The following is a 13,455-nucleotide window of genomic DNA, read 5'->3' as shown; positions in this document are numbered from 1 at the left end:
TTGAGGAATACTTACAGAGCCATGTTGTGACAATATGGAGAATGACAAAGGAGCAGTGTTCTCCATACACCACCAAATCCTGAGTTTTTCTTTAACCCTGAGAGTGTAAAACATTACCCACGGTGTACACATTACTGTGCCGGTGTTGTGTTTTGACGCTGGAATGGTCCTCAGTTAAGACAGACAGTTCATCTCTATACTGGCCTGGAATTGGTGAGGTTCCATCTTTTATTCTCACTGTAAGTGGAGATCCAGCTGGTGGTGCCAGCTGTATCCAACCACTGCCCCCCAATCACTTAAACGGCTTCCTCTCATGTTGGTACACAGACGGGACAAGACAAGGCAAACACAAAGCCAGGTCCGCAGCACGTCCAGCGGAACGGAGAAATGCTGTGTAGTGTTAAACTCTTCTGTTCAGCATGAAGTAACTTTCACTGCTGTTTCTTGAAGAACCTAATCTGTGCACCCTCCTCTCAGCAGGTTATGGGAATCCCTATGGTGATGCCAGCAATGGATATGTAGCAGGTAAGTACTGACAAACGATACCAGAGGAATGCCATCTACTAATAAACTCACCAACTCACATTCATAATTATAATTTCGCAAAGATTATAATTATGTTTCAGGGCTTGGTAATCCATCTGTGTTAGCTGATGGTGAGGGGATGGGGAGAAAATCTGGGAAAAGTGAAGGTAATCATTCTTTGGGCGTAATAATAATTTGTAACACCGTAAAACTGGAAATTGTAACTTATTTCAAGGAATAAAACAGAAATTTAACCCATTTTTATGGTAGACTACAGTATATGCTGTTAATACAATGTAATTAGCACACCCGTCTTAATAGGACGAGACCCAGAAGAGAGATTAGACGTATTTGCCCGTGACCCAAACTAGTGAAAATAGCAGATCTACAAGCACACAACGAATAGCTTGTAGATCGGCTATTTTCACTACTTCTTAAACATTTTGTTTTCTAATTTATGGAATTTCTTAGATTTTTATTAGAAAATAATTTAATTTGTTTTTAATTCATGAAATGTTTACCTTTTTTTTAATAAAAGATATTCATTCAAAACAAAATGTAGAAACAAAACTAAAGTGTCCAAATTAAGTTTTTAAGTGTGAAGCTTTTAAGTGAAATATCTGCCCTGGCTAAACAAAGCAGTTTTGGAAGAGCAGTAGCAGCTTGGTCTACCATGGCAGAACGTGGTTTGAATCACTAGTAGGACTTTTGAAACGTGCGGATTGCAGCTTTAACATACAATAACACCAATCAACTTAACCTTTTCATTGCTAAGAAGATTTGCACCAAATTATTTGGTACAATACGTGGACACTGCCAATCACATTCAGGGCCATATGGTTTCTCCACTATAGGTGTAGTGTAGATATATTTTATAGAAATGTTGACTTGTGGAATTGGTCTGGTCTAATCTGATTGTTTTTGGTCAACTAAAAAGAAAATATCCTAAAGCCTATTTAATACTTAAGCCTATTTAATATTTTCCACTAGTGACACCACCGTGAAACTAAATAGGCCTATAAAAGCATGATTTCCACAGTACACTTTGTTGTATAATGGGGCTTTTAGCTTTTATCTCTGCAAATTCTTTTGAGCTTGTAGATCGGCTATTTTTGGACGCAAATCTTTGTGATCTGCTCTTTTCAATGTGTTGTGAGCTTTTGGATTGGCCATTTTCAGCATGTGACGTACTGTGGAGCATAAATTAGGCAGCTTCAGCAGAAGAGTGAATTAATGTATGACATGTTTGTGTTGATGATATTCTAGGCCTTGGTGCTGGAAGTTATGGTGTTCAGGGCCAGGGGGCTTATGGTAAGAGATTCAAGGATGAAAGCCTATTGGGCGAGCAGCAATTGAGGAAGAACTATGTGTTTGTTCTCTGCAATTCAACACATAACAAGGATGTATGCATGGAAGGAGAAATACATGCATGGAAGGAGAAATACTTCATATTATATTTCATGCTTAAGGGGCAAAACAAAACCTGTTCTTTCGCCAACTGTCAAACTCACTGTTGACAGTTGACAGTATATTACATATACTGTAATAATGCCTCACCCGGGCTCCCCCTACATATAGTCTTGCATAGCTGGAGATCTCTGCCTACTCATGGGGAAATCAACGAATGGGGTAAAACTGGGTGGGAAGTGGGAACAATTCAGACATTGTCCAAGGAACAGCACTGTAGAAACAAAGGATTGGTTTTCAAAGTATTGGACGTATAGGCTTGTCAGCAGCAGTTCTTACCACTGTTCTATCTAGCGCAGATTCACTGAATTTAGATTTCCCCAGAAGTATTGGTAGGCAGAGATCTCTGATCATCTGGCTTTGCGAGACTACCAACCATATTGATGAGAACAAGACATTTCTTCTATTATCTCACAACTGATACAATATTAGATTTTGCTGTGCCTCTTCCTCTCTGCTCTGCTCTCAATAGTTTTCTTATTTTTATTTGTATTATTGTTTCTGATTTAAGAAACCACTCCTTCAGTTATTTGTTTCCACTAAACACCTCTTATGTGTCATCTTGCCATACATTATATAGAGTCGTGTTCCAAAGCATCTGGTTTTGAAAAGCAAAGCCTTACTGGAAGTTACTTGTTCAATTATACAAATAAATAAATAAGATACAAAATTATTGAGTTTTTAGATATATGCATAATATACTTTTGGAACTCGACTCATCATTATGTTCATTATCAATCCAAATGCATGAAAATATACTTGTTATATCTTCATGGTGACTCCATTTGTCTTTGATAAACTCACATATTTACGTCCTCAACTGATCCCTTCCATCTCTTGTCACTGTTTGTCCATCTCCATGTAACCTTTAATCCTCCTTCATGCAGTATCCTTTGTATGTCTGTAGGGGGCGGTGGCTCTGGCCCTGCTGGTGCCCTTGCCTATGGGGGCCAGGGAATGGTCCCCACAGGGATGGGGGCTGATGAGAAGTCAGCTGGGTACAACAGGGGGTCCTATGGGGGTACCCGGGCCTTGAGCCTCGGGGCTGACTCTGGCATGGGTAAATACTGTACACACCCGGGTTAGAACAACACAAACCCTACAGTTTCCTTAATAGGGGTATCTATTGAAAGGAATATGTATTTGCTTGTTATTTCACTTTCTACTGATAGAGCTTTATTTGCTCTCACCAACAAAATAATAATTGCTCATAGCAATGCAAAAACAACTACATTTTCTCATCTGAGGATCCACAGCAAAATGCTCAGAGTAATGTATGTGCCTGTAATACATGGCTATGAAAATGTTTTAGAACTCCTGGGCTTAGAGTCGAAACTATGGTGATAAATTGGAAGTAGGGGAGAGAAGAGAGAGCATTGTTGTAATGCAGTGAAAAGGGAGTTGTAGATGCTGAAACAGAAAGGGAAATTATAAAAATAGACACAGCTGTGAAGTGAAGATTGTGATAATCTCATGTGTCTGTGCAAGTGTGCATGCAACACCTACAATTTAGCAACATGGCTTTGATGATACCAGTCAGTGGTCGAATTGAGTCAGTTTCAGTTGGTTGACTAATGTCTTTACTTCAGTACGCTGTGTAGTCAAATCTCTCTAGTTTCTTTATTAGTCAAACTGTCCGTTGACATAGTTTTACCATCTACAGTATGAGTAAGACTGAGAACTGCAACTATGGGACAAAATAAGAGACCTCTGCAAATCATATGCTTTGCTTTCCTATATTACCGCTATATGTTTTAGTAAAATTAATGTTTTCATTCTATTTATAAACTACTGACATTTGTCCCAAATTCCAAATAAAGTTGTAGAATAATACAATGCATATTTATTTTACACAATACTACCATTTTAACTTAGGAGTTCAGAAGTCTTGATAGTGTGTTTTTTTTTGTTGTGAAGTGGTAAATATGGTGACGATGCACCATTAACAAAACATAAATTTAATTAAATCAATATTTGGTATAATAACTCGGAATTTAAGGTAGTATTTATAGCACTGTTTTTGCTGATCCCATTGCAAGAGGATAAGTCAGCCCATGGTTTTTATACTTTTCCTCAATAATAAGAGTTGGTCATGGTGATCACCAGTACCTCATTAAGTATTATGCGTGTAATGGAATTTAACTGGAAGAGAATGGCTGCCATACTTTTTTCTTTTTTGGATCCCTTTAATCCTTTGTGTGGGGGGAGTTCAGTTTCAGCTGCATCCACCTCATCAGATTATGATAAGGCCTCTCTCTCTATCCATTATGATTAAGCTGCCCAAACATGCAGGTTTGAGAAAGAATTGGAGTGGACTATTTCAGGGTTTTACCAGATAGAACATAGATGTAAAATGGTGAGAAGATTAGGGATATCATTGCATTCATCTGTTCGTTACTGCAGGGGCAGGAGTTGGTCCTTATGGTGGTGCTCCAGTCATTCCAACTGGACTGGAAGGTAAGAACTCTGGGTCAGAACTTTGTAATTGCATCGATTGCAAGTTACAACTGAACTGAAATGAGTTCATTGCTTCTCAAAAACACAATCCCTCTTTCACCTATAGGTGTGATTGGCTATGGTGCTCAACAGCTTGCCCTGGGGGCAGAGGCTGCTAAATCTGCCAGCAAATATGGTGAGAATGAGCCTTTATCTATATGTGATGTAATGGTCTTTTTTTTTTTTTTAGGTTTGAAAAAGTCCTTAAATTCTCACTTCACTATCATCTGGGGGCCCTCCCAGCCAATTAATGGTTTACTTAGTTAAATCCCCTTGAAAAAAACAACTCTCACGCCACATGATCAGTTAACTTCAACACCATGTGTGGGTCTGTTCTATCTGACCGTAAACAACCAAACCAGTATGACCAATACACTGTAAATAATATATTTGACCGGAGGAGTCCCCCAGGGCTGTACTATAGGCCTACTTAGTTAAATCACCTTGAACAAACAACTCTCACGCTGCATGATCAGTTAACTAAACCTGTGGGCGCGTGGCAGGCGCGCACGCAAACTTTTGGCAGTTTTTGGGCATTTTGGGGCGGTTTTATGCGTAATATTGGCCTATTCCCGGCCGCCTACCCCGCCCCAGAGTGGCAGTCAGGCAGTAACGAACACATTCTTTTTATTTGACTCCCATAATAAGCAAATGGGTGAGAGAATCCACCAGTGTATTTCAGTGTTTTGACCTTTTTTTGTCGAGCCATGTGAGCAGAATGAAAACAAAGCAATGCTGGATGGCGGACATACATCTTTTATTCCACCAGAATCACCTCTCCACCTGACCTCACACAGCCCAGTGGGCCCACCCACCTAGCGCATTGTTTCAGCTGCATTCTCAGCAACAATAAAACACTATTTAATTATAGATAGTATTAGATACCGGTAATATTTATTTCATTCGGATTAGTGGGAGACATTTCCGTGGAGCTAAAAATAAAACTCTTAATTTTTTCAATTAACACTGAACACAGAATCACCGCCATCTACTTAATGTACCTAACTAATTAGCTGAATAGAAGAGATGCCAAATCTACTGAAGGTTTTTCACGATGGATGGCATCATAATAATACTGTGCCCAAAGTTGCTGGTTTACTTTAGTATACACTCCGGTATAGCCAAGCTGGAAGCTGGTGGTACTGGTTGGAAGCCTAAATGCAAAAATGGTACATGTCTATGTGAACATGTTATGTTAGCTATGGTTTACTTAGTTAAATCACCTTGAACAAACAACTCTCACGCTGCATGATCAGTTATAACTTCAACACCATGTGTGGATCTGTTCTATCTGACAGTAAACAACCAAACCAGTATGACCAGTACACTGTAAATAATCTATTATCCCCCAGGGCTGTTACCACTCTTGTTCTTACACAACCAACCAAACACTTCGTCGGGACCCATTTGTGGCCGTCGTGGACACATGTTCTATGGTTTCCTTCATTTTTCAATTTTTTTCAATTAACACTGAACACAGAACCACCGTCATCTACTTAATGTACAGTACATGGACAAGACCCACTAACTAGTTAGCTGAATAGAAGAGATGCCAAATCTACTGAAGGTTTTTCACGATGTATGGCATAATACTGTGCACAAAGTTGCCGGTTTACTTTAATATACACTCCGGGTAGCCATGCAAGCTTATGGACTGGAAGCTGGTGGTACTGGTTGGGAAGCCTAAATGCAAAAATGGTACATGTCTATGTGAACATGTTCGCCTGTCGCGGTATACGTTTTGTTTGCCTCCCCATGTGGCTTCTCTTATGCTGGTTGTTAGTCATGTTTAATTATGACTTCAACGTTGTTGTTCTTACTGAGGTCCATGTATGTTTTTGTCTTTGTGTCATATTAGGTGCAGGCTATGGAGCTCAGCAAGCAGGTAACTGACTGAATACACATGTTGTACAAAATACTGTATACCTACCACCTCAAACACAGTATGCGCGCGCACACACACACACACACACACACGACTTCCACAATCACTCACATGACATGAGCAATGTCTGAGCAGATTCCTTGCACATCAAGCATCAGACTCATCTCATTGCACAGACATACGGTAGTTACACGAAGAGTTGTAAGTGATTGTGATACAAATATGTGTCTTGCATAATGTCTTTTGGCTTCTTTGATGTTTCATTGTTTATTTTTCTTGCATGTGTCTACCAAGCCTATGCTGGACAGCAAGGTGCAGGACGAGATGCCTACGCTGGTAAGCAATAAGCATGTTTCTAAGGCGGATTTAGTTAGAGTATTAAGAGAAGAGTCTGAAACTGTTGACAACAACAATAAAGGTCTGACGCGGTTTGCATATCACAGACTTTAGATCCTCCTTCCAGTTCACTCCTGATGGCCTACAGTCTTATTACAAAAGATTTACACTTCAAAGTTCACACACATGACTTTTACAGTACATTGGGCTCTATTTTCGTCCATGCTAAACCCCTTATCCCTAAACTTCTTTGCCTTTTTTTTTTTTTTTTTACTATTTTGAAAAACATTTTTTAATAGTTCAATTAGCCGATCTACATCGACACGTTGTGAGCTTGTACATTGGCTATTTTAACTATTCAAAACGTTTGACAAAATAGTAAAAAAGGCTGGTGAGACTGGAGGGAAGGCTAAATTCAAACATTGTGCATGTCTATGTGTACATGTCCATCTGTCTATACGTTTTGTTTGCCTCTCCATGTGGCTGCTCTTATGCTGGTTATGTGTGTGATGTTTGTCTAATTATGACTTCAACGTTGTTCTTACTGAGGTCCATGTATGGTTGTCTTTTTGTCATATTAGGAGCAGGCTATGGAGCTCAGCAAGCAGGTAATGTTTCATTCACTCATACAGAAAATTGTATTGGCAAAATAATTACATTTAGACAATTTAGTGTAAAAGGTATGTGTATGGGGACTAGATGAGGTCCAGGAAAGTTTACTTTGTTAGCTGGTTGTGTGCTCTATAATCAAATACTTAGGCAAACGTATACTTTGTCACATGATGACCCTTTCAACAAAGCATATTTTCAACTGTTGGACTATTTTAGGGTGGCATATAAGCAAACCTTCTCAGCTTATTTGTTCACTACTGCTGCCCTTCCATGAGCACATTTACAATGTGGGTTGATCCTTTCACAGGAGGCCAAGGTGGAAAATACGGCGCACTGAATGGTGTCCTTGGAACTGGATACAAAGGTGAGGAGGAAGGGTGGTTTATTGTGCAATGATATATATGACCCATCCCGTGATACTGTGTTGCACAGCAAACCATTACATTCTGTTGTTTGGTGTGTCATTTACTGTGCCATTTAATGTGTACGCATTACTCACCCTGCCTCTTCTATCTCCTTCTTTACCCAGGCTAATTGAAACGACATGGACACACCCAAGTAAATCGAGTTTTTTCATGATGTGTTTATTGTAATGTTTTTTTTGTTTTTGTTTTTTTAGCTTCTTGTTTGTTTCATTCCATTTTGTCCCAGTTTTGTTCTGTCGTGTCCTGTCTCGTTCTGTTCCATGTCCTCGGTTTTGTGCTATTGTCTTTGTTTGGTATCTTCTTCTACCTTGTCTGTTACTGGAGTGTTTGTTGTATCTTCATGCTAAAGGCAAGAAAGTGCCTATAAGCTGCCTGCAAGTCTCCTCATTGTGACGTTTAGATAAATGTTCAATGTATTAACCTTCGGAAGCAAATAAATGATCTGCCAAATAATGTTGAATGAATATTTGTTCCTGGGACGAAGGATTTGACCTCATTTATACTGTGGCCTAGTGCTCTGTCTGCATTTTGTTCTCACGGTGTGAACACACCTTACAAGCATCTTCCGGAGGAAGTTCAGCCACTTCCTTTCTTATACACAGGGTAACTAACCAAACATTAAAATCAACAAAACAATCCTGTCGATAAATGCTTTTTATAAATCAACTAATGATTTACTTATACTGCAACGGAAAACTGTTCAAGAAGATTTAGGTCTCATGAATTCATTTTTATCTGGAAATTACACTATAGGCCTACTGGCAATTATATATATTTTTAAATCACACACCATTTCTCTGATATTGTATGCTTATTTTGTAGAAACAACAACAAAGAAGTCAATAAAGATGGCATTTTTTATTTTTGAGCATTAGCAAAAACTGAAATCTGAAAGTACACTTAATCCAACCATCATGCAAACAACGATTTGGCTTTTGGTACAAGACCTTAACATGGAGAGTGAAATGACAAAAAATATAAAAAAAAATACACCAGAGTTGAGGAGTGCAGACAGATGCACACAATTGGCACTTAGAAAGTCAATCAGATTGTATCTATACAATAATGAATACGGTAGCCGCATTAATCCACAAACACACCCATTTTCATCAGGATGGCCTTCGGAACAGGCTGAGCATGTCGTGACACATACACATTCTGCAGATCCTGACTCATGGGAGAGGCTTTGTATTCGCTACATGTGGGACCGCTCAAACTCGGAGCACAAGTCAGTTCCCATTTGAAGTACAGACGGCCATGCTGGAGATTGCAAAGGTCCTTCTGCACTCCAGCTGTAAGGGTTTTTACACACTCTCCCAACAGGTCATCATCCCAACGGTTGTCCGCATCCCATACCTCAAATCTCACATCGCTCCCCGCTGACACATCCTGGGTGCCCAAGTCAATGGTCATGTCCCAATAGGGGTTGTTGTTGTTGTTGATAACTGGGGTACGAACCATTTGTCCATTGAAAGAGACCTTTACATAACCATCTGTGGCAGTAGTGGTGTCTCCCCATAGGTCAGTGGCACGCTGCACAGTAATGACCACCCTTGCCAATCCCTTTTTGGCTGGACAGCAGTTCTGGCCTACGGAAGGGATATTGTTGCAAACACAAACACAGGAATCTTTACCATTGTTGATGCCCTCCTGACATGGCTGACTGCAGTTCTTCCACAGGGCCTTCTCCAGGATGTAATGGCTAATGGCAGAGCGCAGGTTCTTCCGAATTGGGTCGTCGGTAGGCAGCAACTCGTGAATGGAATCCAGCGAGTAGGTGACTATGTCTGGATTCAGAGGCAGTGTGTTAAGCCATTCTTTGTAGGCAGCTGGGTCTTTATCAGCAGAGAAGAGGAGCTCTGGCTCTGTGGTGTGGCCACCCTTTATTTCCGTGAACCTGTCATAAAGAGAGACATTTTTGACAGAGGCTAACCTATTTTGACAACTGAAAGACACCTCTCGATCAAAGTGTGTGAGAGAAATGGAAATAGCAAGTGCTTTATACTATAGAAAATAGCATATGCCTTACCTGTCACTGAAGAGGCTGGAGAAGCTAGACTTGCTCTCTGTCTTGTCCACATCTGCCTTGCAGTGTTTAGCTTCAGTCTTCATTTCAGTCGCACCACCACCTATGCTAGCAGATGCCTCCACATCAAGGCACATCTGCACATCTTCCACACTGTGGCCTTGTAAACTGGCCTGGCACTGTTTGATGCTGGTCACAGACTGCACACTTCCTCCCAGCTTCACCTGACAGCACACAGAATAATGGAACAGACTGTTACTATTGGGTTACATTCTATAAATCTCCTGCCATGGAGATGTTACGTGGATTAAACAATGTTCTTTGCAACAACTCTTATTTGGTTCACCTTTGTGATGTAATGGGTGCCGAAGATGTCAATCAGCTTATAATAGCGTTGTTTGCTTTCCTGGCTATAGGTTTTTGGTAGTTTTTTCAACGCTGCACGGAATTCCCTGTGCAGCTTGGGTGTACCCGACACACGATAGCTGTTTCGAGAGAGGAGCAAGACATAAGTAAGATTAAACAATGCATGTAATGCTAATTATGTTAATATGTTTTTGTCTTAACATCTCAGGGAGATTTCAAGGCCCAGGTTTTTGGAGCATTTGTTTACCTGTAGAACTCACAAGACATGCCGTGGCTTGTGAAAGTATACTTGTCACTCTTGGTTTTCTCCATGGAGTATTCAGCCATTGACGAATGAGTTCCTGCCATCATCAGTGAGCCTTTTTTAAGACCCACATCAACATCTAGATTGACTTTCCAGTTGTTGTTCACTGCAGAGGTGCTGGAACTGACTAGAGACTCACTGGACCTATAGAGTTTACTGGACACTTTCATACTGCACTTCTGGTTTGGCCGCCAATCTACCACTGACAAGGGAAGCTTCTGACTTTTCCCCTCCAGATAGGGGTTCGTACACAGGGTGCAAGTCTTGTCTTTATGTTTCCAAACTCTCATGTCAATGACAAACGCTCCCGTCTGTTTCATTTTGGAGATGTCAAAGCCTTGCCCTGCCAAATTGGTACCTGGAGCAAATTCTGCCTTGCTACACTCATTTGCTGTTCCTACCGTACATGCCTGATAACTGCACTGAGGGAAGGAGATCATGAAACCAGCCCAGAAGCAAATGTTTAACAGAAACATGATTTCTTGCTTGGTTGGTTGATGGATGCAACTACTGGTTTACCCTGAAAAAGAAATGTACATATTGAGGTCACGCGATTACATTTAATCTCTGGTGGAAATAAAGATGAAAATGTACTGGACTCTATAAGTACTCCACTCAATAAGACACATAAGACTATTACATTGTCATTACGCTTAGTATGCAATAACATATTTCTCCCTCACGTTAAATTAGAATATAAATCCCCAACAAAATGGATTGAGTTCCAGCATCAAGGACACAAAATGAAGGTTAAAGTCATATATAACATACTGAATAAAAAAGGGACACACTTGACAAATCTAAATGTTGCTGTAGGATAGGCAATACTCACTGTCTCTCACTGTCTCTCCTGTCTCCTCATGGCAAGTGTGAAGTTGACTGCACAGCTGTATCTGATGTCGGCCTATTTATTTAAAAAAGGGGGTCTTCTGCATGATGAAAAGGGGAAACTGCATGTGGTTTCACAGTTACAGAAAAGCTGTTTGTCCCGAGCGGGTGGGAGGAGCTCATGGTGGTCTGTATTGTGAGAGCTACAGCAGTAAAGTTTCGACAACCTATAGTCCTCCAGTCAATAAGGTATTATATGTCACAGGCTTGTCATTTCTCGGAATTGGTGGTATATTTCTCTAGGAACTGAAACCCAAGATTTCATACTCTTCTAACTTGTGATGATGTGATGTATCAAAGAAAAATAATATTTAATATGACTCTTGAAAGGCTGTCTAATGTCAGAATTGAAAGTTTAGTCAAGGAGAGCTTGTAATTTGTTGTAACATGACAAATTGTAACATGATGTTTGGTGGAAGTGGCCATACAAGAGCTGCCAGCTAGGCCTCCAGTCCATCCACCATAATGACCATATAACTCTATCTATGCCCTCCACCCCTAAGAAATATATATATATATTTATTACTAATACTTACAACTACTTGCAACTATTTCCCCACACAAAGGCACCGGTCAGTCCAGACCCAATGTCTTGCAGTTGCAAGTGGTTGCATTGGTGTGGACTGTGGACTGGCTTCAACATCTTTCATGAAAACAGAAGTTAATGTATGTTGCCACTGCCAGTAGTAGTAGTAGATAAACAACTCTTCTGAAAAACATATTGCCAATTTGTCTGAGGCGCTATGCACACCATTTTCAGAAGACAGGGGGTCAATAATAAGAAACCACCTGGAACCTGCTGGATATTCAATTCTTACTATTTACCCTGTCAAGAATTAATTAATTAATTAGCAATTTTGCCAGCCATAGAGGTGCTTTGCATGCAAAGGTGATATTCATGGTGATAATGTAATTGTAAGTGTCACTAGGGTCTTTTACTTCAAGTATTTATTTAATTTGTTTATTTACCCTGCTTGTTTTGAAACTTCCTGTATTTCAGTTCACCCTTACTTTGAAACTTCCTGTCAGAGCACCAACAGTACTTAGCTGAGGCCTGCTAGCCACACACACACCCACACACACACACACACACACACAAACCCTTCACACTGAGCCAGAGAAGTGACTGGGGGGAGTGATACACAACAGTGTTTTGTTTTGCAAGGTATGAGATGAAATGTTTTGATTGTGTCGTGATTGTAACATGATGTTTGGTGGAAGTGGCCATACAAGAGCTGCTGCCAGCTAGGCCTCCAGTCCATCCACCATAATGACCATATAACTCTATCTATGCCCTCCACCCCTAAGAAATATATACCACCCCTAAGAAATATATATATTTATTACTAATACTTACAATACCTACCGAGGGGCAGCTACAGTAATGTTAACCCATCCAATCCGGGAAAGCATCAGTGCCAGTTGATGCCAGTTCCCTGGTGGCCTATAGTCTAGTGGTAAGGATTCGGTGCTCTCACCGCCGCAGCCTGGGTTCGATTCCCGGTCAGCGAACACTGTTTTCACTGGTCAACAAAAACACCTTGAAGACCCACAGGAGCCCTCGTACAAGGTTTCTTCGGCTATGCACCTAGGCCCTTAAAACAAGGCTCGAGACTTCCCAAAAGAAACTGGTCAGGCAGGCTACCAGTTGGCCTCACTCCCAGAACCCACCTCACCCCTGTCCATTTTGTCTGGAATGGCTTAGGGTTGACAGAATACAGCATCTTGCAATGGGTCTGGTGGTCTACAAGATTCGCTACACCACCAAGATACCCTGCATGTACCTGTCTAAATACTTCCTTAATGTCAACGAATTCCACATTCACAACACCAGAGGGAGTTCAACAAACCACGTTCAAACAAGGGATTAAATTAATTTCACTTCTATGCCACAATGCTAAAATGTGGAAGTGGAATACAACAGCCATTAAGATATGACTCCTAAAAATATTTCTCAAAGAGGTCCTACGGACGGCTGCAATTTGAAACTGGCCCCTGTAATAAAAATGTGAGTTCCCCCCACCCACCCCCTTTTCCCCATACTGTAACTGTAGCCTACATGTTTTTCCCCTTTATTACTTGTTTTGTGCTTTTCCTTTCATTTTCATTCATAAAGCACATTTTA

The 13,455-nt window shown here is 40.5% G+C and overlaps 2 protein-coding genes across 2 annotated transcripts in view; one reads left to right on the top strand and one right to left on the bottom strand.

The window, feature by feature from the left end:
• Positions 1-8,193, top strand: part of LOC310869874 (uncharacterized protein) — a 35,238-nt gene extending 27,045 nt beyond the window's left edge. Inside the window, exons 25-35 of the mRNA XM_083780840.1 lie at positions 481-525; positions 627-692; positions 1,792-1,836; positions 2,900-3,052; positions 4,402-4,449; positions 4,556-4,624; positions 6,347-6,373; positions 6,668-6,709; positions 7,291-7,317; positions 7,629-7,685; positions 7,851-8,193. Coding sequence (XP_083636966.1) covers positions 481-525; positions 627-692; positions 1,792-1,836; positions 2,900-3,052; positions 4,402-4,449; positions 4,556-4,624; positions 6,347-6,373; positions 6,668-6,709; positions 7,291-7,317; positions 7,629-7,685; positions 7,851-7,855 — 584 coding nt within the window. The 3' untranslated portion in view covers positions 7,856-8,193. The remainder of the gene's footprint in view (positions 1-480; positions 526-626; positions 693-1,791; positions 1,837-2,899; positions 3,053-4,401; positions 4,450-4,555; positions 4,625-6,346; positions 6,374-6,667; positions 6,710-7,290; positions 7,318-7,628; positions 7,686-7,850) is intronic.
• A 636-nt stretch (positions 8,194-8,829) lies between these two features.
• On the bottom strand, positions 8,830-10,956 carry LOC310869055 (perforin-1-like; the record flags this gene model as incomplete). The annotated part of the gene is made up of 4 exons (XM_083779631.1): positions 10,386-10,956; positions 10,119-10,257; positions 9,776-9,996; positions 8,830-9,643 (listed from the first exon to the last, which is right to left on the bottom strand). Exons 1-4 carry the CDS (start codon positions 10,916-10,918, stop codon positions 8,830-8,832), a joined length of 1,707 nt encoding a protein of 568 aa, XP_083635757.1. The 5' UTR covers positions 10,919-10,956.
• Between the last annotated feature and the right edge of the window lie 2,499 nt (positions 10,957-13,455).

The sequence above is a fragment of the Protomyctophum parallelum genome (genome assembly GCF_964188405.1).
Source record: "Protomyctophum parallelum genome assembly, chromosome: 13".
Classification (NCBI taxonomy): domain Eukaryota; kingdom Metazoa; phylum Chordata; class Actinopteri; order Myctophiformes; family Myctophidae; genus Protomyctophum; species Protomyctophum parallelum.
Note: the sequence above shows the minus strand (reverse complement) of the source record. Positions and strands in the feature narration are given on the sequence as shown.